Source organism: Rana temporaria, chromosome 2, assembly GCF_905171775.1.
Source record: "Rana temporaria chromosome 2, aRanTem1.1, whole genome shotgun sequence".
Classification (NCBI taxonomy): domain Eukaryota; kingdom Metazoa; phylum Chordata; class Amphibia; order Anura; family Ranidae; genus Rana; species Rana temporaria.
In genome coordinates this window covers 274609270-274625722 of record NC_053490.1, presented here as the reverse complement: position 1 = coordinate 274625722, position 16453 = coordinate 274609270, and the positions used below count along the sequence as shown (strand labels likewise).

Sequence of the window (16453 nt, the reverse complement as noted above, 5' to 3'; positions counted from 1 at the left end):
TGCCCCATAGCCAAACAGGAAGTGAGAGGAAATCTATGCAAATTAAGGGAATCCATCCAACCCCCCCCCCCCCCCAGGCCCTAAGAACTAGAATCCCCACTCAAAAATTTCAGGACGGGTCTTAAACAGAAAGGGGCGTGACCTTGACAGGAAGGGGTGGCTTATATTTAAATTAGGGGGTGCACGAGTTTAGTCAGGCCTAGGGCAGCACGAAACCTAAATACACCACTGCGTTGCAGTATGATGTTTATACTGATACGGTTATACAAAGTGCCATAAGCATGTCATGAAAGGGGTGCATTTATTAGGTCTAAATTACCAAGAACTACATGGATAGGAAGCGCCACATAATGACATTTAACTGAGCTATTGTGATTTGAATTGTTTGTTAAGAAGTGATGTGTTATGAAATAATTTACTCTAACAGATCTTTTGAGTTTTTTATAGTCAATTGAAGTTCACTATTATAACAGTAAGTAAGTGCAAGTGATTTATAGCCCACAGTAATTTGTTTGACAAGAGGAATATATTAAAACTTAATTAGAGGAATAAACTAGCACAGATGGAAAACATAAAAATGGTATTGCTTTTTATGATCTGAAATCCACTGGATAAATTCTAAGACAATGCATTGTAAAATATCTTTGGGTCTACACAACTAGCGGTCATATCTTAAGATGCACACAGCAGTGGACACAACAACAGTGTATCTTTTAATGAAAGGCTCACCTGGCAAAGGTGGGTACTGTAACCGGACACTTGATCGGCTGTAACTTTGAACTGCCTTATTGAAAACATTTGGATGAATCCTTTCCAGATAGCTAGGGACATCTCTTGAGGTGCCACATTTAAATAATCCCTGGAAACAGAAAAATCATTAGGTAGACCTTCTACCTTATAACAACTAGCTGTATGTTACAGGTAGTTATGATGTAATCAATGTACATATCAGAATACTACAGTTTGTGATGCTCCTGAATAAATGCAAATCCATTATCCCCTCCCTTTCCTGGCCGTCCATGCTGCATGCTAGGAAAGGGGTTTGGTATAGATTTTGCAGGGACGCTACGCCATTTTTTTATTTTGGCATGGGATCCCCTTAAAATCCATATCAGACCAGAAGGGCACCCCATGCTGTTTTTTTCTATTTTTTTTAATTGCTGGCAATTGTTTTTAAATTCAGTTGACTGATTGGTTGTTAAGACACCGGTGGGTGCCGCTTTTTAACGGATTCAAATACAGACCGTTTGTCCGTTGACATCCATTTAGGTCTGCCTCCATTTTTTAAACGGAAGAAAAATAGGGCTTTCTTCCATTTCAAAAAATGGTCGCTAAAGCCCCGTACACACGATCCGAAAATCGTACGAAAAATGCCACTTTCGAAACGATCGTACGATAATCGTATCGTTAGTACAGAGCCGATCACGACAGTTCACCGATATTATTCTATCGGACATGCACGGAAATTTATTTCGTATGATGCCAGATCGTATGATTTTCGTTTAATCAGTACAGCTGTTGTGCAAAAATGCAATACAACACATGACATCACTTCCGATTTTTTATTCTGCCATACGAGAATTTTCGTGACTTTAGTAAACTCATCAGATTCGACGTGAGATTAGCATGCAAAAAATAAAATAAAACGGACGATCATTCGTCCGATAATCAGATGGTATGTACCGAGCATAACGAAGACAGATGTCAGCAGATGTCAACGAATATTCATCCGCTAACACCTGCTTGTCCATGGGAATATATTGGGGTCTGTTTTTCATCTGTCAACGGACAGTGGAAAAACAGACAAACAGAACACCCATGTAAATGGGGCCTTTTTTTCAAAGCTTCATTGAACAAGCTAATTAGAAGCTGTTTGACTACCATGCACAGCTGCACCAGATTCAAAGTGCTCCAGTTTTAGTAAATCTCTCTATTTATCTATATTTTTTATTTTTATTTTTTCAGGAAGATATAATATATTCACTTTGCAGAGGTAGTGCCTGGGTGCATTCAACAGACCAAGTAGTAAGCACTCAACAGGACTTGAAACAGGTAAAGGTAAACGCCGGTACTATGAAAAAATGTCTGATACTTAATCCACTTGTCTTAAGCTCAGTGGAATGCTCACCACTTGATTCATATGTGTATTTAACTGTTTCCCTGGAGTTGTGCCTTTAAATTTTTTTTTTTTTTTTACAAATCTACATAGAAAAATTCAGGTTAATAAGCAATTGTCCTGATTTGATCATCTACAGTAATTGTTGCATGATAACAGAATTTCTACTACAACCGTTAAACAATCTTGCTATGGTGGAAATGTAGAAAGAAGTCAGATTAACCACTGTACTTTGAAGATTTGACCAACATGTAAAGTGCTCTCAGGTAATCTTTAGAGGTTTGATTATTCGATCTCAGGTAAGTAATTCATAATGAGCTAGTATGCTCTGCATACTAGCTCATTATGGCTTTGTCCTGCAGGGTGTTTTTTTTTTATTTATTTTTTTGAAAAGGGTTTACTTCCTCTTTAAGTCCATGTTTAAAAAAATATATAATCATTGTGAATACCCAACTCTTTCATGGTCTGTGTGATCATTTCTGTGTGAGAATAAAAGTTTCCTGTACTATTGGTTTCCTTCTCTTTATCTTGATGCTTCCATGATGTCCAATGATTTATGTCTTCGTGATCTGAAGGTCTGATTTTTCCTATGAAACGCAACAGTGAGTTACAAACTTAGCAATAACCTAAGCACCTTTCTCAAGTATTGTTACAAAATGAGTGCAATCACTATGCATTATTTACTCTCATGTGCATGTACAATATCAATGTGAATACTTTAATTGTCCATAATAGTTTGTTAAATAAAGTCCCAAAAGAATAACTTGTGTCTTCTTTATATAAATGTGCGTATCTCCAATAATAATCGTGCTTGTGCCCAATAAACATTAATGTTCACCACGAGTGCTGTGCTCCTCCACCTTTCAAATTATCTGATTACCAGATAGAAATGACTTACTTCACAGTAAGATCAAAGAGAGCCTTGCCCTTTAAGCAGGGCCACTACTTCTTATGTCACCAACAGGGATATTCTTCTCAACTCCACTTTACACCGATTTCTTCTTCACCATCAGTATTATTCATTCCACATCATATATCACCATTGGTTCCACAGCAATTTCAGCTCAGAGAATAGAAAATAACTCTTGTTGCACAATATGTCATAAAAATTTGCCTTCGTTTATTTAAAAAGCAATATATCCACTCAGAAAATAAGTGCACTGTAACCCATAAAATTGCCCCCTTAGGAAATACATTAGCATTCCCATTATACATGTAATGGGAAATCTTCACTTCTGGTCCACTTGTGAGTGCTGACGTCATCTGGATGCATCTCTGACGTGTTGCGTCACTAGACTGCGACTTTATCAAAGGTATATGGGTCGCACCAAAAGAAAGCACACTGGACTGACAAGCGGGAGGGTGAACAGCTAGCTGTTCATTCATTCTACTGACAAGCATGTCTACTGGACAATAAACACTAAATGCTCTATTCTTACAGCAGTATATGTGGAACGCATCTGATCAATGTCCCAACCATCAGCACACTGCTGTAATCATAGACTGTGGGAGGACTAGAGTATAATCATTCCAATATTATAACGGTTCTGTGTACTGGTAGTTTACACTCTGGCCATTTTTCTGCAGAAATCTCATCTTATTAATCATTGTGTAAGTTTTCCTGCACAAAGCATCTTTTTAGCACAAATGCTAAGGGTGGGAACAATAAGTATCTGCATGACTCCCATATATCAAATCTTTTAAATACAACAAACAAACATGGATAGCAAATACTAGCATCATTAGTTACATCCTATAAGAAATGTCTAAATAAATTGATATCATGATAGTCTTTGACTTTAAAATATGTATATGCTTTCTGTAGTTATTAGAAGTCTTAGCAATAATGTGACTAATTTATAAATTACAGAAATCAAAATCAATGCATCTATCTATCTATCTATCTATCTATCTATCTATCTATCTATCTATCTATCAGCTTACCCATGCAGATGCCACAGTTTACATCCAGCAGATGACTCTTGTGTTGGGATGTGGTGTCAATGACCTCTGGAGGAACTTTTACCTTCAAAGACGTATCCTAGGAAGATATTTATGTCATACTTAAGGAAAAACTTCAGTCTGCTCACATAATTTGTAATACAAACATCTTTGCCATTCTGAAGCTTCCCTCCAACCACTTTGCATATTATTTTTTATATACTGTAATTCTGTATTTGCCAAAAATGCTGTAGAAACCTCCCTCCACTAAGTCTGGTTGCAACCAGTTAAAGGGGGCTGTAAAGGTACAATTGTTTTTCTCCTTAATAGCTTCCTTAGTGCAGTCCTCCTTCACTTACCTCATCCTTCGATTTTGCTTTTAAATGTCCTTATTTCTTCTGAGAAATCCTCACTTCCTGTTCTTCTGTCTGTAACTACACGCAGTAATGCAAGGCTTTCTCCCTGGTGTGGAGTGTCGTGCTCGCCCCCTCCCTTGGACTACAGGAGTGTCAGGACGCCCACTAACATACAGCTCCTTTCTCTATCTGCAACGTAGAGAGCGTCCTGATTCCCCCGTAGTCCAAGGGAGGGGGAGAGCACTACACTCCACACCAGGGAGAAAGCCTTGCATTACGGTGTGGAGTTACAGACAGAAGAACAGGAAGCGAGGATTTCTCAGAAGAAATAAGGACATTTAAAAGCAAAAATTGAAGGATAAAGTAAGTGAAGGAGGACTGCACCAAGGTAAAGGAAGCTATTTAGGAAAACAAATTGTACCTTTTACAACCCCTTTAAACTGTGGCAGCTGAAGCTGCTGCCTGTTCACTTCCTGGATTTACACAGACACATAAAGTCACACCTCCAGCTCTGCAGCTCTCATTGGCCCCCTTATGACTTATCCCCCTTTCTTCCTGGCAAACTTTCAAGAGAATGAGAGAGCAGTGCGTGATGTCATAAGCCTAGGCTTTTTACCAGACAAGAAACATTAAGCTGGCTGTATAAGGTATTTACTGGCATAAAAAAAAAAAATGTTTTACTATCCAAAGTTAAAACAACAAGGGCAGAGGATTTAATAGACGGAAAGTTGAAAAAAATTACCAAAAGTCCACTAATTATAAATTAAATTGATACACTCCCATTGCCCCAGTCTGTTTATAAAAGTAGTAACTAAACTGAGGAGGGATTCATAATAGACCTAATGTTTTCAATAATTACTGGTGTTTCATTTCAGGTAACCTTTAAAATAGAATGAATAGAAATGTTATTATTAGCTATATTACTTTATCTTATATCTTGCGCCATGTTCTTTGTCCCCTGGCTGTGTATTTCACAACCATTCATAAAATTATCTAAATATTTTCAAAAGATCATATGTAGCACCATGGCAAGTATGTTTATTTACACATAGTGGGCAAGGACTTGTGAACACTCTACTAGACCAAGTGGGGAATAGAAAGCCGTTTCGTTGTGCATTGTGGCTCTAATACTACCAGCTGCCTTATTAGTATACAAACTATTACTGCAGATACACAAAAAAGTAATTGCCTCAAAGGGCTCTTTCACACTGAGCGCCCGTACAGGTCCGTCTGTCATTTTTTTTTGAGGACCTGTACGGGCGCTCCGTACTCCTCTATGGAGCCGCGGATGTCAGCGGTGACATGCCCGCTGACATCCGACCCGCTCCGATCCGCCAAAGTATGACGGAGGAAAAAACTACTTTTCCTTCCGTCTGGCGGATCGGATCGGGTGAACACGGACATACGGTCCGTGTTCATCCGATCCCCCCATAGGGGAGAGCGGAGAAAAGACAGAGCGGTCCCTGCACAGTGGAGATCAGCGGGGATCAACGGAGCGATCCCCGCTGAGCAAGCAGAGGTGCACGGGGCGGATCATTACTGATCCGCAGCGTGTGAAAGGGGCCAAACTGTATGCATCCTGTAATCTAATAAATATTTACAAGCAAGCATGATACAACTGCATACAGGCTGCAATGATTGATTCTCTAATAATGGGCAGTGTATAAGAAGTTCTGGATTTACAGTTCGCTCTAAGTGCACAAAATAATCATATCCAAATCTTTGCTCATTAGGCTGTACTTCAGACAAACAGTTATCTACACGGGTATAATACACATGCAAAATTGTTTTACCTACAAAAGGCTTTGTAATTCTGTACATCCTGTCATAGGATCTAGGCTACACTACAGTTACAATAAGTGATCTAGTCTAGTCACAGACTCCAGTCTATGACGGGACACAGCACACTTATAAGGTCACCCCATGCTACCCAAATGAAAGCATTTTTCTTGTAAGCAACATAGCCCAGGTTGGCTCAACATTCCCCACCCCCACCTCCCCCAAGGCTTTAGATAGACTTCAAAATATGTAGCAGCAAGAATGTGAAACTATGATAGGTGGTACCAAATAGTACTTTTCAGGTGAAGGTTGCTATAATACCTCCATATGTGTACTCTTGGAATCTACTTACAGACAGATCTTCCAGAGTGAGGAACTCATCTAGTGGTGTTTCAATTTCAATAAGTCCCTTATGTGTGAGTTTAATCTTCTGCTTGTTGGGCTGGAAATCCTTCTCAGCTTTCTCAATGATCTCTAGATTCTAGGGGGAAACGATAATAAGACATCTATATTAAGAACAACTTGTTCATAAACAATACATGGAATGAGAAAACATTACTCACATGTCGTCTTTCTTGGTTTCTCCAGTCGGACAACTCTGGCCCAGCCATTTGTGTAGTACTCATCTGAACAAGGCATTGTGGCGTGATCTCACCCTCTATAACACGTTGGAAAAATATCTAGAAAAGAATGCAGAGCTTTGATGTAAACATCTCATGCAACTCACAAACAGCTTTATTCAACACGTTTAAAAAAGGTGTTTCTATGTGCAACGACCCATAGCAACAAGTCAGAATCCATCTTGGTTGACCTCAGCAGAATTAATTCTGATAATTGATAACTGCACTTAAAGTGGTAGTAAAGTCTTTTATTTTACTTGTACCTACAGGGAAGCCTAAAATAAGGCTTCCCTGTAGGTACAGTGAATATCTCCTAAACTTGCAGTGTTCAGGAGGTATTCACACTGCATGAAGCTGGTGATATCACCGGCACATGCGCTCTGAAGGGACAGCCAATCAGATGGCCGGAGCATGCGAACATGGAAGGAAGACCAGGTGAAGATGGAAGCCCTGTCAGCCATGACAGTGCGCCTCTGGAGGGCTTTGTTCTAAGGTAAGTATTTCATAATTGTCTTGCAGGGCTTTTTTTTTTTAAGTTGCGGTTTACTATCTGCTTTAAGAATAATGCCCCGTACACACGACCAGTTTTCCTGTCGAAAAAAAAAAAACGATGGTTTTCCAGACGGAATTCCTCTCAAGCCTGCCTTGCATACACACGGTCACACAAAATTCCGGTGAACTTTTGACTACCAAGAACGCGGTGACGTAAAAGACTACGATGAGCCGACAAAATTAAGTTCTATGCTTCCGAGCATGCGGAGAATTGTTTCCGAACATGCATGTTTTTTCCCCGTCGGAAAAGCATACAGACGAACAGTTTTCCCACTAGGATTTTTTCCTGATGGGGAAAAAAGAGATCCTGCTCTCTTTTTTTTTTTCGGCAGTTTTCCCGTCGGAAAAGCTGCGATGAAGCATACACACAGTCGGAATTCACAGCCAAAAGCTGTTATCGCAGTTTTTCCGACAGGAAAACCAGTCGTGTATACAGGGCATTAGAGGTCTTATGCCAAGACTGGATATTATGCAAAAATAAAATCAGTGCTAACTTAGATTTGTCATTTATTTGTAATGCATATTGTTTCAGCCCCCACATGCAAATATTCTTTTTAAACAGAAATATGGAATGTACCTTATTATTGGTGTCTTTCAGATTGAAGATCAGACTTCTGTACTTATTTTTGTATCTTATTCCAGTATCACAATACAAGTCAAACATTTCCTGCTCTACAGTTTTTGCCAGGTCTTTCACAGTTTCCTCCTGGGCGTTTTCTGTCTCTTGGATCCTGCAGTATCAGTAAAAATTGTTATATATTTTTTTTCTGGTTTAATAAACTTTTATTGATTTTACCAATATATACCAAAAGGACACTCAAGGAGTGTTGTAAGCATTACATTTGTGTTGTCAACCAGGACATAATAAACACTGTTTGCAATTTAGGGAAAAAAAGCTTTAGAACCACTGTGGGGAAAATGATCACTTTGGGTTTCAGTAGGTAAAATTCCTGTTTTTTATTTAGAGGACTACCTATATAAAACAGGACTTTTGTAAACACTGTATAACCCTTTTCTTACGCCACCATAGACGTTTGGAATCACAGATGGTTCAGCGAGACCCCGCTAGATTGGTGTATGTATGGCCAGGCTAAATGTACCCAGTTGATTAACTTGGGTACAACCAGTCTGCAGGATTTTACATACAATTATTGCTTATGGCTGGTATTATCGCTACCAATAATCACTGTCTTCAGGGGGCAGGGAAGCCGTCCCCACCAGGGGAATACAATGGCTCGACAGGAGGGATTCCCCCATCAACACTGTCTGTGTTGATAGGGAAATCAAGCAAATGTCTTTCCTGCAACCCGTGGTTGCAGGAAAGAAATTTTCTCAGTGTATGCCTTGCATTAGAATTTATCAAAGAACACAAAAATATTTCTGAGACAATATGAGGTTTCACTGCTATGTACAGAAGCTAGTAGGAAAGCAAAAGGAGGAGAGAGAAGTGCCAAGCCAATCCTTTAAACAGCTTAAGAATTTATTCAGTATATAAGTATGTAACAACACTAAAAACTTAGAGCGGTTGGGAACTTCCACATGCAGTGTCACAGGAGTGTCCTGTGACACTGCATGTGGAAGTTCCCACCCGCTTCTAGCACTCTGCAAGTGCTTCAACATTTTTCAAGCAAGTTTTTAGTGTTGTTACATACTTATATACTGAATAAATTCTTAAAGGATCACTAAAGGAAATTTTTTTTTTTTTGCTAAAATGACTGTTTACAGGATATAGAGACATAAAACAGTAAAAATGATTAAAAATAGATAAAAATCAATCATATAATGTGCCTCTTAGATGCAAAAACGAAACTGAAAGTAGTTTAGTCTTTGCATGTTATTTTATGTCTCTGTGCTGGACAGTGCCATAGAGAGTCATGGCTAGGAAAACAAAACTAAACTCTCCCATGACTTTTTTCATAAGGAGCCAGACAACCAGGAAGTGTCCAGAACAGAGCAGTTTTACAGCAACATCAGAGCAAAAACGAGCAACGAGGACATGAAACCAGGACTGCAGTAAGGTAAAGGAAGCTATTTAGCTAAAAAAAAATAATCCTTTAGTGACCCTTTAAGCTGTTTAAAGGATTGGCTTGGCACTTCTCTCTGGTCCTTTTGCTTTCCTTTTGGTCACAGTGATCGGGTTCCCCAGCCCGTGCCTAAAGCAGCCTCGCTCCCTTTACAGCTTTAATTTAGAGACTTTTTTAGAGACTAATTTTTTGGGGTTCATCCCCCAGAACTTTCAATTCACTCACCATTCACATGGTTGCACCTTCATGTATCAGCATGCAGATGCATGCCTTTTCATTTAGATTTTAAACTTTAAATTTTTTTCATAAGATAGTTTAGCGCTGAATACTATACCAATATTGTGTATGTGTTTCCACAGAAGCTGGTAGGCCTGTCATACATGGTGCAACTATATTTATTGCAACCACAGGTTGCAGGAAAAAATTAGCTTGATTCCCCCATCAACACAATGTTGATAGGGAAATTCTTGCCATGGAGCCATTGTATTCTCCCAGGGGGAGGGGGGAGAGTGGGGGATTGATCAACTTGGTACAGCCTGCCCATATGCGGTTTGAATCTCGATCGGTTCAGCAGGGATCCTTGATAAAGTTATCTAAAGATGCATCAAAGATATCTCTGTTAAAAAAAAAAGATGCATCAAAGAGACACTTGCCTCCCAAAGACGTGCAATAATAGGATTTCCTGATGCCAACATACATATGATATAGCTCCGCCCCTATATTCACCCACAGGACCTGTTTAGCTCTATAAAAGTCTTACTAAGAGCTACCTCCTCATTTCTCCTTTTTGTCCTTAAAGATCAACACCTACAGACTGTTACACTCAGGATAAGCTCTTACCTGCCAACTACGTTACAGTCCGTCTGGGTTCAAGCCTCTCCCAGAACGCAGTCCCACATCTTAGGCTGCTTAATGCACCAACAAGGTGAGGAGCCCCTTCTGGTGGTCTTTTGGGGCCTCTGAGAACAAACACCCTTTGAGGTGTTCTCTGATCAGACATGATGTCCCTCTTGTGGCATGACTGCTGTGGAGCCCAGATTTATTTGTATTAAAATTTGTTTCTATTTGCCCAAAAATAAAAGGGGGTATATATGTATTTTTCCCTCTCTTGCTTCCCTTATTTTTTTCTCTCTGTTGCCATGCAGTCCCCTTTGCACCTTTCAGTTCTTCCGCCAGCATGAGCCTAACACCACATAACCAAGACACCTGCACTATCAGGTAAGGGCCACCTTTGGGTAAGTAAGAGGATGCGGGAGAAAAGAGTGTGTTATGCCCTGACGAGTGTGTCTTCTTGTCTATTTCAGCCCCAGCTGCTCAGACTCCCGCTCTAGAAGGTCCAGAGACTTTCTGGATTGTCAAGAATTTTCTGGGGCAGAAAGTGACTCCTCCAGTCCTAGCAGACCCTAGTACAAAGGGCGCACATGCACACTTAAGAGAAAGCGCACTGCTTCTCCTCCAAGGGCTCAGCAACTGAAAGGCAAATGTTGGTCATGTGGAGATGATCCTATGCTGGGAAAGCTAGCTTGCAGCAACTGCTTCAGACAGCTTGCCAGAGACCAGGAGTACGAGAGTCAACAGGTGTCAACCTTACTCAAGCAAGTAGTCTGTCACACCCTGGCAAAATTTTCCAGTCATCTCGGACAATCAGGGACAGAGGCGGACAAACAGAGTATGGGCCCTGCACCAGGTCTAAGCCAAGCCATTCAACCCTTTCTAGTTACAGAGGGGCCAGGCACTTCAGGGGTGACTCTAGCCCAGTGGATTAGGCAGGCTGATTACCCAGACAACAGCCAACCTTCCAGGCAGAGGGAGAAGATACCGCTTTCTCCTCGGCAGAGGATCCTGAAGTTTCAGGCTTTGATTTCGCAATGGTGCAACCATTCATTATGGCAGTAAAAGCTGCACTGGAATGGGAAGACTCCGAATCTCCTCCAAAGAAGAAGAAAACTTATTATCCCCACCTAGAAAAACAGGTAGATACCTTTCCTCTTGTGACAGAAATAAGAGGAGGAATGGGAAAAGGGGGAGAGAGAAAATTGTTTTGCAGAAATTGTATCCACTCACTGGATACACCAGGTGCCTGGACTGATGGCAGTCTCAGCCTGTCAGCGAGCTGCTGATCTGTCTCTCCTGTGAACGAGCAGCAGATCCCTCTGACTGGCTCCTGCTGTGTCCAATCACAGCGAGAGCGGTCTTCTAGCGGTGCGCGTCCAAACCCACATGCACGAAATCACGCACCTGTACGTGATTTTGTGCAGCCAGGCATCCCTGCCGCAGTATATATGCGGTAGGTGATCCGGAACTGGTTAAAGTGATGGTAAACGATCACTTTGTAAAACAACCCATTCAGTTTAAAATAGAAATGAGAGGCAAAACATTTGTGTTTCGATATAATAAAAACATTATAAATACCTTTTTTATAAGTGATCACATTTCCTCTGTTCTCAGCTTCATAAGAGCTGGGTAAAGGAGAAGCAGCAGCACAATGAGCTTCCCAGTGAATGGCTGTGTAGCAGGGGCGTGTCAGGACAGGTCTGATCATTGGAGGAGAGTTCCCAGCTAAGCTAGAAAACTGACCATTGTGTGGTCTTCTGCTTTATGTGGTCAGTTTTTAATGGGAAAGCAAGGGGACTCGCAGGGACACAAGGGATTTCACATATGGAAAGCAATACAAAGAGAACAGGATACTTTCTCATACAAGTACATGCTACAGCAGGCACATATCAGGAATATGAAGTGTTGGGAGAAACAAATGCTTTAATATATTTCCAGCCTAATACAATATAATTTTATACAATTTTTTTAGTACAGTGGAACCTTTGATTATGAGCATAATCCGTTCCAGGAGAATGCTTGTAATCCACAGCACTTGCACATCAAAGCAAGTTTCCCCATAGAAGTCAATGGGAAATGAAGATAATTAATTCCGTATTGACTTCTATCGCATGCAATACCGCGTGTGGCCAGAGGTGGGGGGTGCTGGAGAGAGTCGTAAATACTCGGAGACCGCGCGCAAATACTCAGAAACTATCCGTTCCCGAGACTCGTAAAGGCTCGGAAACACTTGGGAACGGAGTGTTTCCGATCGGCTCCGAGTGTCACTGGCACCCCGCACCTCTGGCCAAATGCCGTACTGCACACCACAAATTCTTGAATCCTGCTCGTTTTGCGAGACAACAATCGCAAACCGAGTCAGGATTTAAAAAAAAATAATAGCTTGTATTACCAAAAAACTCATTAACTGCGTTACTCACAATCCGAGGTTCCACTGTATTAGAATGAAATGTTGTGCAGTATCATTTACATTTTCTATTGTACCTGTTCAGCAGAGCATCACTGAGTCCCTGTACGAATGTGGCCCGGATCTGTTCCTTTGACACTGCTGAGGCCTGCTTGTGGGATGCTGAGGTTTTCTCTTTTCTGTAAGGTTTCTTTCTAGATGTTTTTTTGCTTGGGCATAATTTTGAACCTATGTATGAAAAAACAAAAACAAAATTATTGTTATAAGTTATTAGGCCTCTTTCACGCGATTGGACCGATCAGGTCCGCCTGCCCTTTTTTCAGGTGGACCTGATCGGGCCACCCATTGTCCTCTATGGGGAGGCAGATGTCAGCGGACATGTGTCTACTGACACCTGCCTGGCATCCAATCCGACACAATCCACTGAAAACAGACGGATGGCGAATGCCAGCGGGCCAGATCGGATGTCAATCAGATGGAAAGGGACATGCAGTCCCTTTCCATCTGACAGCTTCATAGAGGAGAGCAGGCTCTGTCCTTGTCCCCCACCGAGCAGGCAGATTCAGCTCGAACAGATCTGCCCTGTGTGAAAGGGGTTTAAATACAAAAAAAATAAGGCTAACAGTTTAGAGAATACTTCATTCATCTATAACAACTGAAAATATAAAATGGATGAAACAAAACAACAATTGGTAAGGTGGTCAGTAGAACAAAGTACACCAAATGTTTCCATCTATCTAGAGCTCCATTACTGAGTTTGTCTACTTGGAGTACTAAGTAATCCCTGAAACCCATTACTACCATGTTCCGTTTCTGCCCACCAAGCAGTATGCAAGCTCCATTTCAGCCCTGCTTTTTCTGTTTCCTAAAGTGGTTCTAAAGGCAGAAGGTATTTTTATTATCTTAATGCATTCTATGCATTACCATAAAAAATCTTCTGTGTGTGCAGTAGCCCCCCCCCCCCAAATACTTACCTGAGCCCCATCTCGATCCAGCAATGTTGCACGAGAACCTCTGCTGCCTGGGACTCTCCTTTCTGACTGGCTGAGTCACAGCAGCGGGCGCCATTGGCACCCGCTGCTGTCAAAGTCAGTGAGCCAATAAGGAGAAAGAGGGGGCGGGTCTGAATGGACACGTAGAGCAGCAGCTCAGCTTGGGTGCCCCCACATCTGCTTGCTGTGGGGGCACTTGGCAGGAGGGAGGGGCCAGGAACAGCAGCGCTGGACCCGAGAACAGGAGGATATGGGCTGCTCTGTGCCAAACCACTGCACAGAGTAGGTAAGTATAACATGTTTGTTATTGTTAACAAAAAGAAATAAGACTTTAGTATCACTTTAAACACAAGGGGAGAAGGAATGTAACTCATATGTCCAGCCAAAAAAGTATCATAGACATCAAGTAAACAAAATCAGCTGCATTCTCATGTGAATGGATAGCAAACTACTGTTCTTGCCCCATCGCTGTACACACTGCCCAAATACACACATTGTCCCTCTCCATGTATATATATCTCTCCCCCCCAACAAGTACACACTGCCGTCTTGTACACACTTCTCTCTTTTCTGTACACACCGCCCCCTATACACATTATCCCTCTTCCTGTACACACTGCCCCCTATACACATTGGCCCAGATTCACAGAGAGCAAGGCGCACATTATCTGGGCCATTGTCCCTCTTCCTGTACACACTATACACATTGTCCCCCTCCATGTATATATATCCCCCCCCCCCAACAAGTACACACGGCCCTCTTGTACACACTTCTCTCTTTTCTGTGCACACTGCCCCCTCCTGCAGTCACTGCCCCCCCTCCCTGTGCACAGTTCACCTCTGTGCACATTGCTCCACTCCCTGTACACGTTGCCTTCTTTAAACACATTGCTCCCCACCCTGTAAGAAGGTAAAGAATAAAATGTAATATAGCATGAAAAAAACAAGTGTTCCTCTGCAGATCTCAGTAACTCTAGTTGTTGTGGCCAACTGCACTGAATTACACACCACAAACAAAATAATTCATCCATCAGGAAAAACTCCTTGTTTCTACTGTGGTAATTGCAATACAAAAATACAGGAACATTACAAAGGGGGTTATTTACGAAAGGAAAATCCACTTTGCACTACAAGTGCAAAGCGCACTTGAAATTGGACTGAAAGTGTAGTCGCTGTAGATCCGAGGGGGGCATGCAAGGAAAATAAAAAACTGCATTTTAGCTTGCACATGATTGGATGATAAAATCAGCAGAGCTTCCCCTCATTTCAGATCTACCCCTCAGATTTACAGTGACTGCACTTCCAAGTGCACTTTCAGTGCAATTTCAAGTGCGCTTTGCACTTGTAGTTTGCACTTGTAGTGCAAAGTGGATTTGCCTTTGGTAAATAACCCCCAAAGTCTTTGAAATCTAAAAAGAAAGTCTAACATGGTTACATTCAAACATTTATTAGCTGTGTACTCTAGTGTAAAACCCCCGGAGCTTTCCAGTGCCACACAAACAGCCTCATTAAACAGCTGGGAACACAGGGTCACTGCACTCAGCCAATCCAAGCAGCTCGGTACCATGCAATCACTGTGATTGGTTATCACAGCAATCAAAAGGTACAATATACAGTACTGGTCCCTCCCCTTCTCCTTACAGCAGGGGAAGGAGAGAGATTGTGTAAATATGAATGGGCACAGAATGAATGGTTTAGCAGTTGCAATTGCCGATTTAATCATTCTGGTGCTAATACACAGGATTCTTTTTTTCCTGATCCCTTCTCTCCAACACATACTATCGCAAATAATGTCCCTAGTGACCTGTAAATTAACCCCCCACCTCCCGTATCTGGTCCATATGAATATTAACCCCCTCACCTCTATCCTGCCACTGTATGTAATCAGTACATTAACCCCTTCACTGCCTCCTCCCTCTGTGTATGACCTGCACATTAATGACTCTAGATGACCATTACTAACTCAGTGTTTAACGCCCATAGTACCAGCATGTTTCTTCATTTCCACAAAAAAACACTGTGGTTAAAAAAAAGGGGTAATTTTAGGTGTATGAGGAGAGTGCTGTATTTTTTGTAATCCATCAGAAATTAAGTAGGCAGGGCTGACAACTTGACATCTCCAAATACACTGTGTTGTCATGTAAAAGAAAAATAAGTGAGCACACTATTAGGCAGATTCACAAAGACTTACGACGGCGTATCAGTAGATACGCCGTCGTAAGTCCGAATCTGCGCCGTCGTATCTTAAAGCGTATGCTCAAATTGAGATACGCTTCTCTGTTGCTAAGATACGACCGGCGTAAGTCTCCTACGCCGTCGTATCTTAGCTGCATATTTACGCTGGCCGGTAGGGGCGCGTACGCCGATTTACGCTGAGAATATGCAAATGATCAAGATACGCCTATTCACGAACGTACGCACGCCCGTCGCATCGTTTACGTAAGGCGTTTTCAGGCGTAAAGATAAACCACCAAAAAGATGGCGCAGCCAATGTTAATGAAAAATTAACATTCAGCGCCAAACAAAATAATTTAAATTGAATTGGAAAATAAAATAAAATAAAAGCTGCACCTCAAAAACAATACTGATTGTGATAATTGAAAAAATGTGTAGAGGGCGCTAAACCACTCAGTGCTACTGAATAGTAAACCAACGTGCTGGGTGAGAAATTAAATACAATAAAACTCTCTATTATAAAATATAAATATAATACTAAATTCCAAAAGTGTCTCTGTGTCCAAAAAAAGACCCCTCAGAATCTGTAAAAAAAGTCCCAATAAGTGTTCAATCAATGCATCACATGTAAATGAAAAAACAAATCTTCTTTCTTGA

The 16453-nt window shown here is 41.3% G+C and overlaps 1 protein-coding gene across 1 annotated transcript in view; it reads right to left on the bottom strand.

Moving 5' to 3' along the window:
- SPOCD1 (SPOC domain containing 1) overlaps window positions 1-16453 on the bottom strand; it is a 200190-nt gene that overhangs the window by 83987 nt on the left and 99750 nt on the right. Inside the window, exons 5-11 of the mRNA XM_040337069.1 lie at window positions 12707-12857; window positions 7942-8095; window positions 6756-6872; window positions 6545-6673; window positions 4061-4157; window positions 2571-2703; window positions 730-859 (exon numbers count right to left, since the gene is read on the bottom strand). Of these exons, the coding sequence (XP_040193003.1) occupies window positions 730-859; window positions 2571-2703; window positions 4061-4157; window positions 6545-6673; window positions 6756-6872; window positions 7942-8095; window positions 12707-12857 (911 nt within the window). The remainder of the gene's footprint in view (window positions 1-729; window positions 860-2570; window positions 2704-4060; window positions 4158-6544; window positions 6674-6755; window positions 6873-7941; window positions 8096-12706; window positions 12858-16453) is intronic.